We start from the raw sequence: 24,616 nt of genomic DNA, 5'->3' as shown, positions 1-24,616 counted from the left end.
AAAAAGTAAGGGGCATATATTGTGGATAAGCAATTGGAATCTAGTGAATCGCATCCTGATGAGTTTAGGAGAGGACTTAGGAGAGAAGTTAGGACAGCAAGAGGAGGATATGAGAAGGATCTGGCAAGCAAGATCGCAAGGATTCTACAGGTAAAAGCAAAATGGTGGCTATGGAGAAAATAAATCCCCTTAAAGATCAGCGTGGCTGTGTGTGTGTGGAACCAAACAAAATGGGTGACAATTTAATGAATATTTCCCTTCAGTTAAAGAAATCTGGGAAATGAGTGGGTTTGGCTTGGACCACATTTGAATTAGCAGGAAAGAAGTACTGGAGGCCTTAAAATGTATTAAGGTAGATAAACCCCCTGGGCCTATCCTGGTGCATTCTCAGACCTGTGGGAAGTAAGACAGGAAATTGCGGAGGCCTTTGCAGAGACTCATTTTATCTCTGGCCACAAGCAAGATTCCAAAGGACTGGATTGTGGCTAATATTGTATGAAAGGGGTAGTAAAATCAGGAAATGACAGGCCAGTGAGTTTGACATGCTGTAGCTGGTGGGTAAATTGCTGGAAGGAATTCTGAGAGACAGGATCTACCAGCTTCTGGAGAGACAACATTTGGTCTGATTCAGGACAGTCTGCATCACTTTGCACATTGGACGTTGTGTCTAACAAATCTGGAGTTCTTTGAGGAGGTAACCAAGAGGGTTAGATGAAAATAGGTCTGTTAATGTTGTATGTACAGACTTTAGAAAGACCTTTGACAAGGTCCCTCGTCATAGGCTAGTCTGGAAGATTAACTTGCATGGCATCCAGTGAGATAGTGGATTGGATTCATAATTGCCTTTTCTCTGGTTATTTTGGTTCCCAGATCTTTACCTTTTCCACTCATTCCTTTGTGTCTCCCAGCAGTGATACAGAAGCATCTGGGATCAGGTTTATCTCAACGTAGATTTAATTGACAATGAGGATCCAAGGATTTTACCCCTCTTCTGATACTCTGTCTCACTGCAGTAGGATGCAGGTATCAGCTGAAGAAATGGTGTGGAGCAGGGATACCAAAATGGGCAAAATAGCTCCTGTGGAATCATGTAAGGGCATGCCATCTCTGGTTGATGCACCATCCACGTAAAGAATATGGAATTTCAGCTCTTCCCAATAGATGGTGTGAAATTTTGTGGTATCCAAAGCTGCTTCCAGTCTGTACTCTCCTAAGCATGTCATAAAATCCAATATTTAAACATTATTTAGATTCATAGAGTAATCGAGCACTACAGCGCAGAACAGGCCCTTCAGCCCTTCTAGTAGGTGCCAAACTGCTATCCTGACTAGCCCATTGATTGGCAGCTGGGTCAAAGCCTTCCATATATCACCCCCATCCCCCATCCATGTATGTATCCAAACTTCAGATAAACTTTGAAATCGAACCCAGATCCACTACTTCGCCAGCTAGCTTATTTCACACTTACACCACCCTCTGAATGAAGAAGTTCCCCCTCAGGTCCCCCTTAAGTATTTCACTTTTCACCCTTAGCCTATGACCTCTAGTTCTAGTTCACCAAACCGCAGTAGAAAAAGTCTGCTTTCATTTACCCTATCTATATCCTTAATAATTTTATATATTTCCTTTCATTCTCCCACACTCCAGGGAACAAAGTCCTAATCTATTCAACCTCTCCTTATAACTCAGGTCCTCAAGTCCACATCTTTGTAAATTTTCTCTGCACTCTTTAAAACTCATTGATAGCTTTCCTGTAAGTTAGCTGACCAGAAACTGCACACAATACTCCAAATTAGTCCTCACCAACTTTTAACATCTCAATTCCTGGCCATGACACCAAAATGTATCCTCTTCCTCCTTGTGAATCTATTCAAATTAGTTAAGGTATTTGTTGCCATTGTGTAGACTGTCATTTGGGGTAAATATGAAAGAGCAGAACAGGAATGTTAAAGTTATCTATCCATCCAGGATTGATCTAATGATATCAACATTGTACTCAATGTACATTGTGGTCACTTTATTAGGTACATCTGTATCCCTGATGTTAATGCAAATACCTAATCAGCCAATCACGTGGCAGCAACTCAATGCATAAAAGCATGCAGACATGTGAACGGATACAGTTATTGTTCAGACCAAACATCAGAATGGGGAAGAAATGTGATCTAAATGACTTTGACCATGGAATGTATGTTGGTGCCAGATGGGGTGGTTTAAGTATTTCAGAAACTGCTGGTCACCTGGGATTTTCTCGCACAACAATCTCTAAAGTTTATAGAAAATGGTGTGAAAATTTTTTTTTAAATCCAGTGAACAGTAGTTCTGTGAATGAAAGGGCCTTGTTAATGAGAGAGATCAGAGGAGAATGGCCAGACTGGTTCATGCTGACAGAAAGGCAGCAGTGACTCAAATAACCACGAGTTACAACAGTGGTGTGCAGACGAGAATCTCTGAGCGCACAGCACATCTAACCTTGAAGTGGATGGGCGACAGCAACTGAAGGCAATGAACATGGTTCAGGACTTACCTAATAAATTGGCCACTGAGTGTATTCCTTCTAGCTTCTGGTGAGAGTGTGATGAGAGTGTAACTTTGTGCTATGTGATGAGGAATGGCAATGTTAAAACTAAACATTTTTTTGTTTTAAGGAGGAAGAATGTGCACAAGCAGGAATCCCCACAATCCGAACTGTACGGCTGACCTAGGAGCACAGTACATTACGGTGACCCCATACTATGCAGAAAAGCATCAAAGGTACTTGCTGAGATTCTTTATATGATTAATCAGTACCAATGCAGTAATCTTGATAAAGCAACAGAATTGCTATAAGACATCATTATCTTAAAGTTAAAACAATGAGTGAACAACACAAGCAACACAGACAACAACAATACAATAAATAAGAACAGCAAAACGAGCTCCTTTCTCATCCTCCCTCTCACTCACCAACCCACCCACTCACTCACACACATAAACAAGTCTCCAACTCCATGACAGGCCGCTTCCAATCCTCTGACCTCCAGTTTGACATCAAGATTGCAGGTGTAGTGGACAGTGAGGAAGGCTATCTGGACCAGCTGGAAAACTGGGCTGAAAAATGGCAGATGGAATTTAACGCAGTGTGGTGTTGCACTTTGGAGGACAAAGTGGGGTAGGACTCACACAGTGAATGGTAGGGCACTGGGAGCGCGGTAGAATAAAGTGATCTGGTAGCATCACAGGTAGATAGGGTCATAAAGAGAGCTTTTTGCACGTTGTCCTTTATGAATTGGAAGTACTGAATACAGGAGTTGGGATGTTATGTTGAAGTTGTATTGGTGAGGCCAAATTTAGAGTATTGTGTGCATTTTTGGTCAACTACTTACAGAAAAGATATAAATAAGAGAAAAAGAGGAAAGAGAAAACTTACAAAGATATTGCTGGGACTTGAGGACCTGAGTTCTAGGAAAAGGTTACATAGGTTAGCATTTCATTTTCTGGAGTATAGGAGAATAAGGGGAGATTTGATAGATGTATACAAAATTATGAGGGATATAGAGAGACTTTTTCCACTGGGGTTGGGTGAAAGTAGAACTAGAGATCATAGGATTTAGGGTGAAAGGTGAAATATTTAAGTAGAACCTGAGGGGGAATTTCTTCACTCATAGGGTGGTGCAAGTGTGGAATGAGTTGCCAATGGAAGTGAAGGATGTAGGTTAAATTACACCATTTAATAGAAGTTTGGATAAGCACGTGGATGGGAGGAGTATGGAGGGCTGTGGTCTGAGGTGTGAGTGTTGGGACGAGGCAGAATAATAGTTCTCAATGGGCCAAAGGACCTGTTTCTCTGCTGTAGCATTCTATAGCTCTATGTTGTAGCTCAAGTTGTGTGAAAACAAATATCAGGATTTGAAATTATTAAATTTAAGTACAAGTAATCAATGTGGATCAACAAGATTGGCATAGGGAGGTAGGCAAGGGGAACAGAATGTAGAAGACATGGTAGAGTTTGTCTTGAGGTTTGTCCGAGTGGAGGCTGTGACTAGTGGTGTGCCACAGGGATCAGTGCTGGGTCCATTGTTATTTGTCATCTATATCAATGATCTGGATGATAATGTGGTAAATTGGATCAGCAAATTTGCTGATGATACAAAGATTGGAGGTGTAGTAGACAGTGAGGAAGGTTTTCAGAGCCTGCAGAGGGACTTAGACCAGATGGAAAAATGGGCTGAAAAATGGCAGATGGAGTTTAATACAGACAAGTGTGAGGTATTGCACGTTGGAAGGACAAACCAAGGTAGAACATACAGGGTTAATGGTAAGGCACTGAGGAGTGCAGTAGAACAGAGGGATCTGGGAATACAGATACAAAATTCCCTAAAAGTGGAGTCACAGGTAGATAAGGTCTTAAAGAGAGCTTTTGGTACATTGGCCTTTATTAATCAAAGTATTGTGTATAGGAGCTGGAAAGTTATGATGAGGTTGTATAAGGCATTGGTGAGGCCGAATCTGGAGTATTGTGTTCAGTTTTGGTCACCAAATTACAGGAAGGATATAAATAAGGTTGAAAGAGTGCAGAGAAGGTTTACAAGGATGTTGCCGGGACTTGAGAAACTCAGTTACAGAGAAAGGTTGAATAGGTTAGGACTTGATTCCCTGGAGCGTAGAAGAATGAGGGGAGATTTGATAGAGGTATATAAAATTATAATGGGTATAGATAGAGTGAATGCAAGCAGGCTTTTTCCACTGATGCAAGGGGAGAAAAAAACCAGAGGACATGGGTTAAGGGTGAGGGGAGAAAAGTTTAAAGGGAACATTGGGGGGGCTTCTTCACACAGAGAGTGGTGGGTGTACGGAATGAGCTGCCAGACAAGGTGGTAAATGCGGGTTCTTTTTTAACATTTAAGAATAAATTGGACAGATACATGGATGGGAGGTGTATGGAGGGATATGGTCCGTGTGCAGGTCAGTGGGACTAGGCAGAAAATGGTTTGGCACAGCCAAGAAGGGCCAATAGGCCTGTTTCTGTGCTGTAGTTTTTTCTATGGTTTCTATGGTTTATGAAGACTTAAGATTAGATATAACATGGCTAAAGATTCAAGAAGCAATGTGACTGGAGTATGAATTTGTGTAAGTCACCCTGCACAAGTGGAGTGATGAGATTTGCAAATTACCTTAGGATAAGCTCCAGTTCTATTTCAATACAATATTGGTGAATATTTCACTTTGATAAAGTGGAAAAATTGCAAAAAGACATCTGAATGCTTTTTCTTTCAGTTTTTATGGAGAGTTGCTGTCACGTGGCATTTTAAAACCTCTGCTCAGTCGTGTGGAAGGAATGACAATAAAAGAAGGAATCCGTAACTATGTGGCCCCACACGGGATCTCTTCTATTGTCAAATATTATCTCAGTGACTCAGGTAATGGATCATGGATCAATTTTATGATAGCCGTTTTGCCAAATGCTTAACAATAGTTGTTTGCCAAAGCAGAAGTTCTACAATGAATATATTCAAGTGGTGATGTCACACCTCTTAATAATTTAGTTGCAATTTATGGGCATGGATAAGGAATATTTTGTTATTTTTAGAAGGGTTAATTTTACTTTTGAATTTGCTGGAAGTCTCAGAGCATAGAAAGAGGTTCAGGGAAACTCCAGCAACAACACAGCTGGAGTTTATGAGTCAGTCAGGTAGCAGATAACAAATTATCTTGTGACAAGTGTTAGTATTTTGAGTGTAAAAGTCTAGAGGATAACCTGTGGGTAGGTTACTGTACTAATCCTTGACCCTGTTAGATTACTGAGCAGGAAGAAACATAAACCTCATAAAGATAGGTGTTTTGCTATTTGAAAGGGAGTTAATTGGGGGATATGTACTCCAAGAATGGTGTTGCAATCACAAAAGGTGATGTTAAAAGAGATCCAGGTGAAATGTAGACTCGATGGCAAATATCTTTGATAACCAGAGGAAGGAAGCCACCAATAAGACAAATGGGTTGCTGAGTTATGGAGCACGTTTAACAAGGGTGGTGGGTTAAATTCTGAACAGAGATTTGCACGAAGAATAGAGCCCCGTTTTGATCCTTTTACTGCTAGGAAGGGATTTAAAAATTGAAAGATTCTTGATTAGTCAGGGCATCAAAGGTTACAGGGAGAGGACAGGAGAATGGGGTTGAGAGTGATAATAAATCAGCCTTGATGGAATGGCAAAGCACACTTGATGATCCCAATGGCCCAATTCTGCTCCTATGTCTTATGGTCTAAGGTTGATCCATAGGAATCAGCCAGTGTTTGCATTCATTTGATGCAGATCACTTACCATTTGGCATTCTGTGAAAAATAATTCAACAGTGGATTGACTTTGATTGGAGGATACAGATGTTCACTGAAGAACTTTGGGAGTTTGAGACATGTTAAACGTTGGAACCTCACTATCATGGCGGGAGCATAAGGGAGAGGGAGAAAACTGCCTTCCAAGCCCAAGAGGAATGCTATATAAAGCAATTATTTGGCAACACTAGCCTACCCTTTACACATACACAAAATGCTGTAAGAACTCAGCAGGTCAGGCAGCATCTATGGAAAAGAGTAAACAGTCAAAGTTTCAGGCCGAGACCCTTCTTTTCCCCAAATCCAAATGACATCATCATCATCATCATCAGGTGCCGTGCCCAGTTTGAGCTTTGACTGCCATGACCCAGACACTCCTGTTTCGGGTTAAGTGGATCAATTCATTGGTATTCATTTCCAGTTCTCTGGCTGCTGTCTCCATCATCATTTGTCTTCACCTTCCTCTTGCTTTCTTCCCTTCAATCTTTCCCATAAATACCGTGCATTCTAACTCCTCTTTCCCTAATTATATGTCCAATGAAGTCACGTTGCCTTTTCATGATCTCATACATTATTTCTCTTTTTGTGCTTGCTCTGTTCATGACATCCTCGTTAGGTATTCGTTTCATCCAAGATATTCTCTGCATCCTCCTCAAAAACCACATCTCTGCTGCTTCAATTCGTTTCCTCATGTTACTAGATATTGTCCAACATTCTGAGCCATATAACATAACTGGATAAACGTTATCAGTGGATGTAAAAAAAAAATCAGGCTACTGATGGCATATTTAAGAAGTGTATAAAAAATGTCTTTACAATGCAGGATATTCATACTTGAAGCTACCTACTGCAGTACCACAATGGTGCAAGAATATATTTGAAGGGAAGGGGTGGCTTTTGGGAGGGCAGGACACTTTCTGCTTTTTAGGGTTTAAATTCTCTCCTGGCTCTGTTGGAGGGCAGTTAATGATGGACGAATGTTAGAGAGTTGGTTTGGTCAGGGTATAGGACACTCACTGGAGAGAACGGGAAGTGTTCTGCTTAGGGAACTGACCCTACAGATTGTGGAGCTTTAACCACAGACTGTGGATTTTTGAATTAGTAATGTCTGTCCCCTGACTTCATCTGAGTGACAGAAGTGGCTTCATGTTGAGTGGAGAGCACTTTTCATTAGGCAGCAGTTTAGCTCCTGGTTTTGTCAAATTAGAATGTGTGGAGCTCCGTGGCAGGAGGTGGTCTAACACCTGATGAAGCCAGTAGTGTTGAGGGTTTATTTCCCTCCATTGACCTGCTGAGTTCCTTCAGCATTCTGTGTATGCTGCTCAAGATTTCTAGCATCTGCAGAATTTCATGTGTTTCTGAGATCGTGAATCTATTTGGGATAGGGTCTCTTTAAAAGCAGGAGGGGGTGGGTAGGTTGTGAGGACTTTTAGGATGATGTGGAAAGGAGGTAGAATGGGAAAAGAACCTGTATTCCTCTTGGCCTACAAGTGGTTCTTCAGGGGCACTTACTTATCTTTTAATTTAAACAGCTATTGTCTTTTTTTAGCTGCCATGGTTCTTGAAGCCGAGGGAACTTAAATGGCCCAAGGTAAACTTGTAAATTTGGTTCTTTGAGCTCAGTATAATGTTTAAGTAACCAGCTCTCCTCTCAGGATTGTCTGCAAACACTCTCTCCCCTCCATTAACTCTAGTACTAAGCAGGTTAGATGGTTTTAAAAGTATTAAATCTCACCTCAGCCTTACATTGCCCATGTTGCAGGTTGAAATGATCGCCAAATCATAAGAAGGAAAAAAAGAACAGTGAAAGTTTGGTTTTACAACTTTTGCAAGTTTCTCAGTCCTTGCTTAAGTATAGTTATTCATAAATTCTAATGTATTTCTTTATTTTTCCTGTAAATGTCTGCAAGAAAATTAATCTCAAGGTAGTATATATTAATGTGTGTGTACTTAAATTTACTTTGACTTTGACATAACCTTGAAACAGAGGCCTATGTTGGTAAAATAGAGGAAAAGGGCAATGGACAGACTGCAAAGCAGGTAGACCTAGAAAATAATTTCAGCAAAACATTCAAAAACCAGATCAAATATTTAGTGATCTTATAGCTGGAAGAAGTGTATTTTTTAGTCCATACCACTGAGCAGTCATGTTTACAGTTACTTTGAACTCCTTCTCAGCAGATGACCTTTACCAGCTAGTGCATTGTGAATTATTTGAATGTGTTTGCATATGTCAGTCAATACCTGAACAGGAATTCTTTCAGTTCAGTCTGTGTGATTTATTCTACACACAAAAGGCAAGTTAATTCTTCCTTGAGCTTCTTTATACATTATACTTACAGCAAAACCATTGCACTGTTGTCAATGCAAGTTGCAATGTGCAAGTTTCCAATATGCAATTAATCCTGCTCTATATTTCCCAAACATAGAAGCCTTAATTCTTTTTGATAATACTAAAGCAGCTATTCTTGAAAAAGCAACAGTCCAAGTAACTAGAATTATGCAAATCTCTGATTCTGCACAGATTAATGGAATACTGGAACTGATACAGCAAAGCATTATACAGGGAATCCCAACGTTACTGCTTTGGGAAATTGGCATTGCAAGATCATGGTGTTTATGGCTTTTTAAAGAAGTAATATTGGCATGCCATGCAATACTATTTTAGTTTGAGAAAAAAAATGAGAATGGAATTTATAAGCTAAAATACTTCTATCTGTAACTAACACACACACAAAATGCTGGTGGAATGCAGCAGGCCAGGCAGCATCTATAGGAAGAGGTACAGTCGACGTTTCGGGCCCGGACCTTTTGTCAGGACTAACTGAAACAGTTGTAGATGTGTGGGTTGTTAGGCAAATTAGCCACTATAAATTGACCCTGTTGTGTAGATGAGTGCTGAAATCTGGGAGGAGTTGATGGGAAAATAGAGAAAATAGGATTAGTGTAGATGGACATTTGATGGTCAACATGGATTCAATGGGCTTATGTGTATATTTCTGTGCTGTCTGACTCTATGAATGTCTAGGTTGTGAAATAAATTCAGAAAGTGCTGGAAAAACATGGCCATGGTCTGCTATGACATACAACAAGCATACTACCTTTAATTTAAGCACAAGAGATTCTGCAAATGCTGGAAATCCAGAGCAACACACACAAAATGCTGGAGGATCTCAGCAGGTCAGGCAGCATCTATGGAACTGAATAAACAATTGATATTTCAGGCAGATACTCTTCATCAGGACAGGGAAGGAAGGGGGTAGAAGCCTGAACCTCCTTCTTTTCCAGTCCTGATGAAGGATCTCAACTGAAAACACCAACTGTTTATTCATTTCCATAGATTCTACTGGCCTGCTGGTTCCTCCAATATTTTGTGCTGTGATGGTCATGGGTATTCTGACTAAAGATATTATATATTGTAACTGCCAAATCTTCAAAAGCTAGTTCACTTCCATGGCAAATTATTGGCCAAGACCCATTGTTTGAGTGGTGGGACCCCCTCCCTACCAAGGAGAAGATACTTCCAGCTAACAAAGTTATTCATACACAGTTCATTTATTTTCAGTGATATATGTTTAAATTCAAACATTCTTAAAATACATTTAAACACAGGGGATTTTCTATCTTGTAAAAGATTTCCAAATTACAAGCCAGTTCTAAAACACAAAGGATTTCCAAATCATTGATACTATTCCTTAAGCTAAAAAGACATACCCATGAGTTGCAGACGAACCAGTCATCTGTCACAGAAATCAAAGGCAGAGGAATGAATTCTAATTTACTATCATTCTTCTTGATGTTCCTGGACCATTCCTAAAAAGTGTAAACTGTTCTCTTAATTTAACCATATAACAATTACAGCACGGAAACAGGCCATCTCGGCCCTTCTAGTCCATGCCGAAAGCTTACTTTCACCTAGTCCCACTGACCTGCACTGAGCCCATAACCCTTCATTCCTTTCCTGTCCATATAGCTATCCAATTTTACCTTACATGACAATATTGAACTGGCCTCTACCACTTGCATCTTTCAGCCCACTCTTCTAACTGGCCTAAATCTCTCTGCAAGCTTTGAAAACCTACTTCATTATCCACAACGCCACCTATCTTAGTATCATCTGCATACTTACTAATCCAATTTACCACCCCAACATCCAGATCATTAATGTATATGACAAACAACATTGGACCCAGTACAGATCCCTGAGGCACCCACTAGTCACCGGCCTCCAATCTGACAAACAGTTATCCACCACCACTCTCTGGTGTCTCCCATCCAGCCACTGCTGAATCCATTTTACTACCTCAATATTAGTACCTAACAATTGAACTTTCCTAACTAACCTCCTGTGTGGAACCTTGTCAAAGGCCTTACTGAAGTCCATATAGACAACATCCACCGCTTTACCCTTGTCAACTTTCCTAGTAACCTCTTCAAAAAATTCAATAAGATTTGTCAAACATGACCTTCCACGCTCAAATCCATGTTGACTGTTCCTAATCAGACCCTGTCTATCCAGATGATTATATATACCATCTCTAAGAATACTTTCCATCAATTTACCCACCACTGATGTCAAACTCACAGGCCGATAATTGCTAGGTTTGCTATTAGAGCCCTTTTTAAACAAAGGAACAACATGAGCAATACGCCAATCCTTTGGCACCATCCCCATTTCTAATGACATTTGAAATATTTCTGTCAGAGCCCCTGCTATTTCTACACTAATTTCCCTCAAGAACCTAGGGAATATCCTGTCAGGACCCAGAGACTTATCCACTTTTATATTCCTTAAAAGTGCCAGTACTTCCTCTTCTTTAATCATCACAGTTTCCATAACTTCCCTACTTGTTCCCTTATCTTACATAATTCAATATCCTTCTCCTTCGTGAGTACTGAAGAAAAGAAATTGTTCAAAATCTCCCCCATCTCTTTTAGTTCCACACATTGCTGTCCACTCTGATTCTCTGAGGGACCAATTTTATCCCTCACTATCCTTTTGCTATTAATATAACTGTAGAAACCCTTTGGATTTATTTTCACCTTACTTGCCAAAGCAACCTCGTATCTTCTTTTAGCTTTTCTAATTTCTTTCCTAAGATTCTTTTTACATTCTTTATATTCCTCGAGCACCTCATTTACTCCATGCTGCCTATATTTATTGTAGATATCTCTCTTGTTCTGAACCAAGTTTCCAATATCCCTTGAAAACCATGGCTCTCTCAAACTTTTAACCTTTCCTATCAAACTTTTCAACCTAACAGGAACATAAGGACTCTGTACCCTCAAAATTTCACCTTTAAATGACCTCCATTTCTCTATTACATCCTTCCCATAAAACAATTTGTCCCAATCCACTCCTTCTAAATCCTTTCGCATCATCTTTTGCATTTATACTGTCATTTTTACCACTTGGGTAACTTCACACACATGTGATATTTTTTCAGATACCTTTTACATGGTCGAAAAGCACCTGGAGACAGAGTTCCCAGGTACCCACAATTAATGCTGTGAAGCTGGCTCCATAAGTACATCAATTTTCCAGCTATTAACAGATTTCTATTGATTTTCTAAGTGATTTTATCCATCTGTTCTGCAAGTTTCTTTGAACTAAATAATCTAGCAGCATTGTGTGTTTTGAAACAAGCCAAATTAAATAACCCATTGTCTTACAATGGTCATCCTGAAAGGTTAGGACAGATGATATGGGGCGGCATCCTGCATTCTATAAACAGTGGACCTGTTTGCAAAGCAGTGTTTTTAAATGTCAAACTGATCAGTCCTTGCCATTTACATTTTAAGAACAGAAGACTGGCTCCCATTTCTGACCAAAGCTAAACAAAGAACGTTGGTTGGAAGTTTAACATTCAAAAACAACACTTGAATCTTCAGAAGTGTCAGCTGCTAATTTAGAAAGCTGAGCTTGGCAAAAAACAAGACCTGATTCGGCTCTGGACAGTGGATATCCATCACAGTGTGTGTTGCTCTAACTTTAATTTGCTGCTCCCGAAGAATACAAACTTATGTAATGCACCAGAAGCTACCAGAATTCATTCTTCAGTATCTAGTTATGATTCATTACATTCAGGAGAGAATGAGATCAGGAAATTGAAAAGGATAAGGAATGGATGAGCACCAAGTCTGTGATTTGCATTTTGCTTCAAATTTAATACAGGCCATCCCCAAGTTATGAATGCTTAACTAATTGATATCCATGGGCTTTCATAATGGTAATAAATCCAAAAGTTTAACATACATACAAATAAATTCAAAAGTCTAATGAACATATGTTCATTCCTATGATTGGCAAAACCAGTTTCTTCTCTTATAGAACATGGAACATAGAACAATACAGCACAGTACAGGCCCTTTGGCCCACAATGTTGTGCTGACATTTTAACCTACTCTATGATCAATTTAACCCTTTCCTCCTACATAGCGCTCTATTTTTCTATTATCTGTGTACCTCTCCAAGAGTCTCTTTATTGCCTCAATGGCTCTACCACCACCCTGGCAGGGCATTCCTCTCTTTCTCCACTTTTGGCAATTGTTCTTTCATACCAGTCTTACAACGTAGTTTTGACGCCTTTCAGTGTAGTACAGTGGAGGTGTGGTTACCACATTGAATGACTCTTGTATATTTTCCGACATAAATAAAATTGACTTATAGACGTATGTGAAAATGGAACACATTCATTACCTGGGGATGGTCTGAAAGTGTTAGAAATTTTTGAAATGTTTCTTATTTTTCTATATCTCATATTTCTGTCTTTGTTCATTTCTACTTACCCTCAAAATCTAGAAGTGTTGTACAATCATCATGTTACCCACATTAACCTCAAAGGAGGAAAACTGGAAGTCTGCCACAAATTTGGTCCTTCAGAAGTATTTGATGCAGTTGTCTTGACAATACCTGCTCCACAAATTCTTCAGCTACAAGGAGATATGAAGTCCTGTAAGTACACTTTCTTATAAAGAGAGCAAAGAATCATTATCATCATTTCATGCATCACTTCTGCCAATACCTGAGACTTGATTTCGTATCACAAAGTATGTGGATTCTTGGTGCTTTGGTATTCATAATTCTCACCAGTTCTGTCAATGTTATTCTCAATTTGTATCAAAGTGCGAACAATCAGCCAACCAGCAACATAGCTGTTTGAAATTTGTGTGCCAGATTGACTGTTCAAGATGGTTGGAAGGTAATGAGTGGTGATATGTGGTCAGAGTGACAGAGGTGGAGACAAAACTATAAACAAAAGGTTTGAACTTGTGGAAATATATATTGGATGAGTTTAGCTGGTTTATGACCCAAGTGCTACATGATCTAATTTCTAGATCTTCCTCTCTTCGTGAAGTCTTCTTTTGAGCTCCTCACTGTTTATTACATTTTCAAATTTTGAATCATCTGCAGACTTTGCATATGCTTGCACACTCAAGTTCATCAAAATATCAAGAAGAATACCAGTCCAATTTTCTCTGGAGTGAAAGGGAATCATTTACTACTATTTTTGACTCTTTATCCCATAGCCAACTTCCTGTACGTATTGTCATTTTCCCTTAAATCCTACGGACTTTATTTTCCCAACATCCATTGTGTGGCACTTTGCTAAGATGCTACACATTTGTCTACTACATAACCCTCAACATCACCCTCCATCAAAGAACTCACTCTACTTCCTACTTACAATCTTTAACAACAACTAAATGAACAGGAAATTTAAAAAGTTACACCATTTCATAGATGCACCTGTAAGTTTACTTCTGAGTGACACATATTGATGTCCAAGAGATTAAGGGTTGTCATCTCCAGGAATATTGAAATAGGGTAATTCTTTGAGAGGCCATTGAATTGAATTGAATTGACTTTATTTCTTACATCTTTCACATACATGAGGAGTAAAAATCTTTACGTTACGTCTCTGTTTAAATATGCAATATGCAATCATAGTAATTTTTAATAATTTTCATAAATAGAACAGTCAATATAACATAGAAATACACTCACATCAGTGTGAGTTAATCACTCTGATGGCCTGGTGGAAGAAGCTGTCCCAGAGCCTGTTGGTCCTGGCTTTTATGCTGCAGTACTGATTCCCGGATGGTAGCAGCTGGAACAGTTTGTGGTTGGGGTGACTCGGATCCCCAGTGATCCTTCGGGCCCTTTTTTCACACACACCTGTCTTTGTAAATATCCTGAATCATTGGAAGTTCACAACTACAGATGTGCTGGGCTGTCCGCACCACTCTCTGCAGAGTCCTGCGATTAAGGGAGGTACAGTTCCCATACCAGGCAGTCAGGATGCTTTCAATTGTGCCCCAGTAGAAGGTTCTTAGGATTTGGGGGCCCCTACCAAACTTCCTCAACTGTTTGAGATGAAAGAGACGCTGTTGTGCCTTTTTTCATCACACAGTTGGTGAGTACAGACCTCGTGAGGACCTCGGTGATGTGGATGCCAAGAAACTTAAAAGCTGTTTACCCTCTCAACCCCAGATCTATTGTTGTCAATAGGGGTTAGCTCGTCTCCATTCCTCCTGTAATCCACAACCAGCTCCTTAGCTTTTGCGACATTGAGGGAGAGGTTGTTTTCTTAACACCACTGTGCCAGAAAGATGACTTCTTCCCTGTAGGCCACCTTATTATTGTTTGAGATTAGGCCAACCAATGTAATGTCGTTGGCAGATTTAATTAGCAGATTAGAGCTACAGTCATGGGTATACATGGAGTAAAGGAGGGGACTTAGTCCACAGCCCTGAGGGGCTCCTGTGTTGAGGGTCAGAGGGACGGAGGTGAGGGAGCCCACTCTTGCCACCTGCCGGCGATCTGACAGGAAGTCCAGGATCCAGCTGCACAAGGCAGGACCAAGGCCGAGGTCTCTGTGCTTCCTGTTGAGCCTGGATGGAACTATGGTGTTGAATGTTGAAGTGTAGTCCAAGAACAGCATTCCCACATAAGCATCCTCCTTCTCCAGATGTGTAAGGAAGGTATGTAGAGCAGTGGCTATTGTGTCATCTGTCAATCAGTTGTGTCGGTAGGCAAATTGTAGGGGGTCCAGTTTGGGTGGTAGCAAGCTGCAGATGTAGTCCTTGACCAGTCTCTCAAAGCATTTGCTTATTATTGAGATTTATTTATTCCTTTGAACTTGTCACATAAAAGTCCTTTGATCATTAGTTACAGACGACAGTGGTTTTTTTTGACAGTAGATGCCTTGGTTTCCAGGTTCACTTCCCTTGAGTAGTTAAATGGTGTGCACAATTTGCCAAACTAAAGTAACGGTTCTTAATTTGAGGTTTTTTTTAGGATAACTAATGTCCTTTGAAGCCCTGGTCATGAAACCAGGTTATTCTGTGGATTTTTCACTCCTTCGGTCCATTAAGTTCTTTTTTGCTTTTATTTTGCCAGTGTTAATTTTGACAGGTCCTTGTCCCTGATTCATTAGTTTCCTCAGGATATCTTGGGGCAGCATCCACCTTCTTGAACATAAAAACTGTCTGTAAGTAATAGTTCAAATCTTAGTTTTCTTACTTAAATTTAAAAACATCATTGGTGTTTATTTTAAGAGACCCACATTGTTTTTGAACAGCCTGGTTTCCCTTATTGTAATGTTTCTATCAGATTCCCAGTTTTGTAGAATCTGTTATGCCATCGGTCACTGTTTTTCACGTTTCCTGGATCATCTGTTAGACTGTATTTTACGTTTTCCTCATCCCCATCTGGTTGTTTATTTGTGAAGCAGAGCTCTTGCCCTTTAGGAGTATTAAACTGGTTCTGTGTTATATTGCTTCTGATGATTTCTTGCTTGTTCCATTGTGCTTTTACCATTAAAGCTGTCTGGAGATTCGAAATGCAAACACGAGGAAATCTGCAGATGCTGGAAATTCAAGCAACACACACAAAAAATTGTCGGTGAACACAGCAGGCCAGGCAGCATCTATAGGAAGAGGTACAGTCGACGTTTGGGGCCAAGACCCTTCGTCAGGACTAACTGAAAGAAGAGATAGTAAGAGATTTGAAAGTGGGAAGGGGAGGGGGAGATCTGAAATCATAGGAGAAGACAGGAGGGAGAGGGATGGAGCCAAGAGCTGGACAGGTGATTGGCAAAAGGGATACAAGGCTGGAGAAGGGAGAGGATCATGGGATGGGAAGCCTAGGGAGAGAGAAAGAGGGAGGGGTGCCCAGAGGATGGAGAGTAGGCAAGGAGTTATAGTGAGAGGGACAGAGGGAGAAAAAAGAGAGAGAGGAAAAAAATTGGAAAAAATTAATAAACAAATAAATAAGGGATGGGGTACGACGGGGAGGAGGGGCATTAACGGAAGTTAGAGAAGTCAATGTTCATGCCATCAGGCTGGAGGCTACCCAGACGGAATATAAGGTGTTGTTGACAAGGGAGTCGCGTAAGGAGCGATCCCTGCGGAAAGCGGGGGGAGGGAAAAATCTGCTTAGTGGTGGCATCCCATTGGAGGTGGCGGAAGTTACGGAGAATTATATGTTGGACCCGGAGGCTTGTCCATCCGTTTCCCCCCCATCCCTTCCCACCGATCTCCCTCCTGGCACTTTTCCTTGTAAGCAGAACAAGTGCTACACATGCCCTTACACTTCCTCCCTCACCACCATTCAGGGCCCCAGACAGTCCTTCCAGGTGAGGCAACACTTCACCTGTGAGTCGACTGGGGTGATATACTGCGTCCGGTGCTCCTGATGTGGCCTTCTATATATTGGCGAGACCCAACGCAGGCTGGGAGACTGTTTCACTGAACACCTACGCTCTGTCCGCCAGAGAAAGCAGGATCTCCCAGTGGCCACATATTTTAATTCCACTCCCCATTCCCATTCTGATATGTCCATCCATGGCCTCCTCTACTGTAAAGATGAAGCACACTCAGGTTGGAGGAACAACACCTTATATTCCGTCTGGGTAGCCTCCAACCTGATGGCATGAACATCGACTTCTCTAACTTCTGTTAATACCCCACCTCCCCTTCGTACCCCATCCATTATTTATTTGTTTATTTTTCCCCCCTTTTTTTCTCTCTCTCTTTTTTCTCCCTCTGTCCCTCTCCCTAGGCTTCCCGTCCCATGATTCTCTCCCTTCTCCAGCCTTGTATCCCTTTTGCCAATCAACTTTCCAGCTCTTGGCTCCATCCCTCCCCCTCCTGTCTTCTCCTATCATTTCGGATCTCCCCCTCCCCCTTCCACTTTCAAATCTCTTACTAGCTCTTCTTTCAGTTAGTCCTGAGGAAGGGTCTCGGCCCGAAACGTTGACTGTACCTCTTCCTAGAGATGCTGCCTGGCCTGCTGTGTTTACCAGCATTTTTTGTGTGTGTTGGAGATTCGAAAGCCAATTTTATCCAGAATAAGATTTTTGTAGTAGGTTTGAGTTTTATCCCTTGGATTGCTACGCTGAACTTAGTTGTATTGTGGGTGTTTATAATTAAACATAAATGCACTGTTAGGCTGATAATTAAATGCAGTTAATTATCTGTTATAAACCTAATACAGCCTGCTTACTTGTTGGTTCTTAGAGTACTTTTGCGGGAAAGGACCTTGTATATATTCTAGCAATTAAATACTTTTAAGGCATAAGCTATTCCTGGCAACATGAAGTTTAAAATCCCCTTTTAAAGTCATGCTGCCTTTGTTAGCTGCTTGTCTAAGTCTCCATTTGTGGATCCTGCTGCTACCAGAAAAGTTCTAAATTCAACATCCCCCCCCCCCCACCACTAGAGTCTTAAGCCTTTCACTATTTCTTAATTTTACTCAGAGAAACTTTACCAAACAGATTGCCTCTTTTATCCTATCTGGTTGATGATATGAATTAAACCTTAGTCACTGATTACTCCAATTGCCTAATACTTCACAGTGATATCCTGTGGGCTTTTGACATGCAATACTGAGTTCCCAATTCTGACTGTTATGCTTTCAGTCGTCAATAACATCTACTGTGTCAAAGCCTTCAAGTTAAATTTCAATCTACAATGCATGCAATTTATTTTTTGTACTTTCTGTTGTGCAAAGAAAATTTACATGTGCGTTAGCTTCTGCTCTTTTCTGCCTATTTTTTTATTTATCTCCCCTGATCTGACTATCTCACATCTTATAACTTTCTAATGATCTCTCATTATCTCTCATTATCATTGGTGCCAAGTTCATTGTATCCGGTGAATAGGACAAGGTTTGGAGATCCCGGCTCTTTTTCTCTCTTTAGTTTCCCTGTGCCCAGAAGGGGTTAGCCCAACCCCATTCTGATCCTGTCTCTCCCTATGCAACGTGGAGCAAACCATTCTGGTTCTTCTCTCCTCCGTCACGTAATACTTTATTTTGCATTGTGTTTCTGCTTTTCCCTTGGTCTACCTCAATTCACAGATGCGATGAAATGATCTGTATGGTTGTCATACAAAACAAAGTTTTTCACTGTACCTTGGTACACGTGACAATAATATACCAACTTACCAATTTAACAGCGTTCTGAGTTGGAGAGTTTCAAGCCAAAGACACAGAAAGTTTTGCTCTCCGTCAGCTTCCGCATTCTGTATTGCAGATGCGTAACCTACAATGCTGTTCATATTAATATTTATTTTGTAATGATTCGGTCCAATTTATTCAGTCCTGATTTATTGCAAAACTTGAGCACTGGTTAAAATTCTAAACACATACTGCCTTTAAGTCTACCATTATATCTGGCGAGCAGCTCAACTTTATTTTCTCCACCTTACTTGCTTCCCATTCTAATGAAATTTGTAACTCTGATCAGGAAGCACACTGTTTCAGGCCACTATTTTGATGAACCCCCAACTATAAGCGATGATTCAGCTACCCACACACTATAATTAATCAGATGGGCACTTACAGCTGACAAGTTGTTCAGTGCAGATGGTAATGGTGAGAATACTGCTGAGGTCCAGAGCTTTCACAGACCTTCCTCTGGATGCTGTCTGGCCTGCTGTGTTCCACCAGCATTTTGTGTGTGTTGCTTTCACAGGGAACCCTCCTTCTGCAAGAAATTAAGTCAGTATCTTCCATCCTGTGTGTGACCACCCAAATGCTTAGTCCTGGGACATTCATCTTCTAACACAGTTTCTGAGCTGAGGAAGAAGCCAGATCTGAATTCCTTAGAGTTCAGAAGAATGAGAAGTGATCTTATTGAAACACGCAAGGGGAAATGACAGGACCGACATTGAGAGAGTCTTAAACAAGGGGATGTTTTTATTAGATGAGCGTGTAGCCATTTAAAACTGAGTTAAATAGGAATTCCTTCAAGCTTCAAAGTACATTTATTATCGAAGTATGTATAAAGTATGCAACCTTGAGATTTGTCTGCTTACAGGCGGCCACAAAGCAAGAAACCTAAAAGATCCCAATTAACAAAAAAGACAGGCCAACCCCCACCCAATCCGCAGAGAAAGAGAGAGAAAAAAACACAAATCATGCAAACAATAGAAGCAAGCAACAGCATTCTGAACCAGAATGAGTCTATACCCAAATCCCGGGAGCAGCTGGAGTAGGCCCAAAGCCTCAGTCTCAAGTTCATCATATAGCGGGGGAAGCTGCTGCGAAGCTCACAGACATGAATTGCATAGCAGTGTGAACAGCCTCTGCGCCATGGAGAGAGGAGTGAATATCGCAGGAGAGCGAGCAAAATCAGCCTGACCCTTGCCTCTGGTCTTGGCACCCTGCCCTTACAGTCTATCTGGGCCAGTGTTTAAATCATGCAAATACCGGGTCGTGCCCCAAGGGGCCCGAGTGCAGGGCCTAGGCCTCGCCGGCCAGCCCGGAACCATTCTCAACCTCTCCAAGTCAGCTCAGCGTTTAGAACAATGCAACCTCGCACCCATTTTAGATGGATGGGCATCAAAACTTCTCCGCCTCGACTCTTCTTCAAATGACTCGCTGCAACTCCATCTCCGTCTCTGAAACTGCCTCGAACATGTTGCGCCCTGACTTTGCAACACACCAGCACGGCTCATCGCTCGAGACATCTTCACCTCCGCTCGCATCTTCATTGTTTGTGGTGATAGTATACCACAATTTACCACGTAAAAGTTGTTATTGATGTTTTTAGTCATATTTCTTGCCTTCTGAATTACCAATAAGCTGTCGCACACTTGAGTAGCGCCATACTTTTTGCTGAGTGAGGTTAATCTCCAGAATTCTCTTTCTCAGAGGGTTGTGGAAGTGAAATTGTTGGGACTATTTAAAGCGAAGGTAAATACACTCTTAAGGTGAAGGAATACAGACTATGAGGGAAGTGATACAGAAAGAGGTTGTGCCCTGTGGCAGATCAGACATGATTATATTGATTGGCAGTCAGGCTTGGAGGGGCTGGTGGCCTATATCTGCTTCTAGTTTCTCTGAAGCTGAAGCACAAATAAAATTCAACCAATATGTCTTTTTGTGTATTTACATCTGTAGGAATATAGGAAAGAATACTGGAATAGAAATAGATCATTTAAGACCTAAGTATGTTCTACCATTAAATTAGATTGCTGCTGATCAACCACACATATCCATTGACTGGTTGTGAATCCATAACCCTTACTGTCCTGACTTAATGCAGGCATATTAATCATAGATTTGAAGATTTCATTTTGCCCCAAGTCCTGGTAGCGTTTCTTGTGGGAAGCTTTTGATTTCAGAACTCAGATTTGTGTGAAGAAATAATTCTTGTTATCTCTAATGGCTGAACTCCAATTTTAAGGTTATGCCCTTATTGTGTGCTTTCTCCAAAAGAGGAAATAATTTCTCAGCACACACCCTAATAAGTCCTTTAATTATTTTAAACACATCAATTTGATCACTCCTTAATCTTTTGCATTCACTGGGATAGAAATCAAGTCCATGACCTTATAACTTAACTCTTTCAGTCCGAGTAGCATTCTGCTCAATCGGCACAAAGGCTGCTCAGGAAGTCTGATTAAAGAAAGGACATCACACACTTAGAAGTAAATGGGATTTAAAAAAGCACCTCTGATTGCATCTGTGGGTGTTGCTTAGTAACTGCATCAGAAAATGAGGATTGAAAAAAGGAAGTGAAATTAAACTAATTACTGCCCACACCAAGGTCATGAAAGGAGAGTAAACCAGTAACATTTCCACATTGATCCCCGTCCTCTGGGGAATTTCGGTCTGAGTTCACGAGTAATGTGACCAGTTCTGCTTTTCATTTTGTATTTTTAGAAGAGTATAATATAATGTCAAACTGCTTTAACAGTTTACAAAATAAATCTTGTATGACCAGCTACCTTCACCAACTTGTGTCTGCAGAGGAACATACTCCTTGGCCACTTTATTAGGTACATCTGTACACCTGTTCATTAATGCAAGTATCTAATCAGCCAATCTTGTGGCAGCAACTCAGTGCATAAAAGCTGTATTGTCAAGAGATTCATTGTTGTTCTGACCAAACATCAGAATGGTGAAGAAATGTGATCTAAGTGATTTTGACCGTGGAATGATTACTGGTGACAGAAGGGATAGTTTGAGTACCTCAGAAACCACCGGTCTCCTGGGATTTTCACACACAGCAGTCTCTAAGGTTTACAGAGAATGGTGCGAAAAACAAAAAAAAAATATACAGTGAGTGGCAGTTCTGTGGAGAAAGTCTTGTTAATGAGAGAGGTTGGAGGAGAATGGCCAGACTGGTTCCAGCTAACAGGAAGGTGACAGTAGATTCAAAGATAAGTGATTCAAAGTGCATTATTAACAAAGTACATATGCAGTATACAACTCTGAAATTCATCTTCCCCACAGACAGTCAAAAAAGAAAGAACCATGGAACCAACCTGTTCAAAGAAAAGTATCAAATATAAAAACCCCACTCCCACCCACACGCAAGAACTCGTGCAAGATGGCAGCAAAATCAAAAGAGCCAAAACACAGAACATAAAACACAAAATCATAAGGAATATTTCAGTACTTTTCAGCTCAAATGACCACACATTGCAACAGTGGTGTGCAGAAGACCATCTCTGAACACACATGTTGAACCTTGAACTGGATGGGCTACGGCAACAGAAGACCACGAACATACACCCAGTGGCCACTTTATTAAGTACAAGAGGTATCTAATAAAGAGGCTGCATTATAAGATGGCACTCAATGTAACTTGATTCTGAACTATGCAGATCTCTGTGATAACCATGACAATTACTTTATAGCCATCTGCAAAAATGAAATTTCTTAAAAATATACTTCATAGCTTTGGTGTGCTTTTAAATAATTTCAAGTCTAGAATTTGACCATCAATGGATTTTGAGGTTGTAGCGATCCTGACATAGATTATTGTCAAAGCCTTGTGTCATTGCTGCTTAAATATTTACAATCCAAAAAGGTTATGGGGCTGGAAATATAAACCAGGCCTGTGATAAATTATTTAAACAGTAATCTAATGGTTTAAAGATTGTTTGTGCTAATGGTTGAGATTGTCAGTCTCTGTCTTCTTTTTACCATCTTCATATGCAAGGACTATGTTGCGTTAGAGCTCAAAAACCTCTAAGTGTAATTTTCGATCAAAGGAACTAAAACCTAAATGAGCCAAAAATTGGCAACTATGTTGCAGAAATAATCAGAGCACAAATATAATCAAAACACAGGGTAACCGTGTACTACTTGGGTTCTGTGATGGTTCTAATTTGAATACATTGGAAAAGCACTATATCAGTACTTTTTTCATACTAAACTGCTTCATAGATGTGCAAACCCAGCTAGAATGACTCCTCAGCTTTTTTCTCCACTCCTGCCGAAGAGATTTGGCCCAAAACGTTGACTGTACTTTTTTCCGTGGATGCTGCCTGGCCTGCTTGTGTGTTTTGCTCGGATTTCCAGCATCTGCAGATTTTCCCCTGTTTCTGACATGAACTTTATCACTTTACCCAATGGTTTCCCTTGTGTCTGGCTGTGTAGCTGTCTAATAGGTGGGACTTGCACAAAATAAACTCATTAATTCCTATTGTATTAGCCCATTATTGAACATAGAGCATAGAGCATTGTACACTACAGCACAGTACAGGCCTTTAGCCCACAATGTTATGCTGACCTTTTAATCTACTCTAAGATCAATCTAATACTTCCCTTTCACATAGCCCTCAGTTTTTCCATCACCCATATGCCTATCTAGGAGTCTCTTAAATGCTCCTAATATATCTGCCTCTATCACCACCCTGGCGGGGCATTCAACACACCCACCAATCGCTGTGTAAAAAAAAAAAATTACCTCTGACATCCCCCCGTACATTCCTCCAATCATCTTAAAATTGTGCACCCTCATATTAACCATTTGTGTCTTGGGGAAAAGTCTCTGGCTCTCCACTCAATCTATGCCTCTTATCACCTTGTACACTTCTATCAAGTCACCTCTCATTCTCTTTCACTCCATGGAGACAAGTCATAGCCCGCTCAGCCTATTTGGACAACATAAAGTACTAGTCAGTGTGACATTGGCAACCTACCATAAAACTTCAGCTGAGATTCATTTCTTTTGATGGTGGTTGAACTAGGTATTGGGTCTGTCTTATCACATTGACCATTTGATGCAGTCCACCTTAGTTGAAGGCACAAAAACAAATCTTTGTCTTATACATCTAATTTTCTAAAACACAATTAATAACATTCCTCATAAGTATCAATCATGTGCTCAGATCTTGAGAGTAGTCTGAAGAGCAGGAAAGGACAGGATTTGGTGCAGTTTAATAGTGTTAGAAGGGAGAAAAGGGTAGGACAATTGACCCAGAAGGCTGAGGATTCTCGTTCACACTAGCGTGAAAGTGAGACACGGAACGTTAAAAGTAAAATCCATGATCATGTGTGCTTTTTTCAGCAAGACATGAGAGATACATTCTGGCAGTAGATACAGCACAAAGAACTACAGAGTTGTCCACATGACAACAGCTGGGTGGCTTTCTTGTAATACTACAAGGAGGATGTGGTGGACGAGATCCAATAATGTAAAAGGAAAGTTTGAACAACTCCTTGAAATCAATTTAAGAGAGGAATCAAGATTCAAGATACATATATTATCAAAGAATGTATAAATTATACAACCTTGAGATTTGCTGGCTCACAGGTAGCCTCAAAGCAAGAGATCCAAAAGAACCCAATTTAAAGGAAAAAAATAAAAGACCAACACTCGATGTGCAAGAGAAAGGAAAAAATACAAGTAATGCGAACAATTGAAGCGAGCAACAGCATTCCGAACCAAAATTGAGTCCACAGATCCGACCCTGGAGCAGCCCAGAGTAGGCCCAAAGCCTCACTTATCAGTTCATCGACGTTGGTCAGAATTGGGAAAACATAAACTTAGGCCTGGAGTA

The 24,616-nt window shown here is 40.6% G+C and overlaps 1 protein-coding gene across 4 annotated transcripts in view; it reads left to right on the top strand.

Annotated features, from left to right (window-relative positions):
• Positions 1 to 24,616, top strand: part of rnls (renalase, FAD-dependent amine oxidase) — a 174,936-nt gene that overhangs the window by 10,168 nt on the left and 140,152 nt on the right. For 2 of the 4 annotated variants that reach the window (XM_063071627.1, XM_063071629.1), the window contains exons 2-4: positions 2,649 to 2,754; positions 5,257 to 5,399; positions 13,113 to 13,265. In XM_063071627.1, coding sequence (XP_062927697.1) covers positions 2,649 to 2,754; positions 5,257 to 5,399; positions 13,113 to 13,265 — 402 coding nt within the window. The remainder of the gene's footprint in view (positions 1 to 2,648; positions 2,755 to 5,256; positions 5,400 to 13,112; positions 13,266 to 24,616) is intronic. The other 2 variants (XM_063071628.1, XM_063071630.1) reach the window with 2 other exon arrangements.

This window comes from Mobula hypostoma, chromosome 19, assembly GCF_963921235.1.
Source record: "Mobula hypostoma chromosome 19, sMobHyp1.1, whole genome shotgun sequence".
In the NCBI taxonomy this organism is placed as follows: Eukaryota; Metazoa; Chordata; class Chondrichthyes; order Myliobatiformes; family Myliobatidae; genus Mobula; species Mobula hypostoma.
Note: the sequence above shows the minus strand (reverse complement) of the source record. Positions and strands in the feature narration are given on the sequence as shown.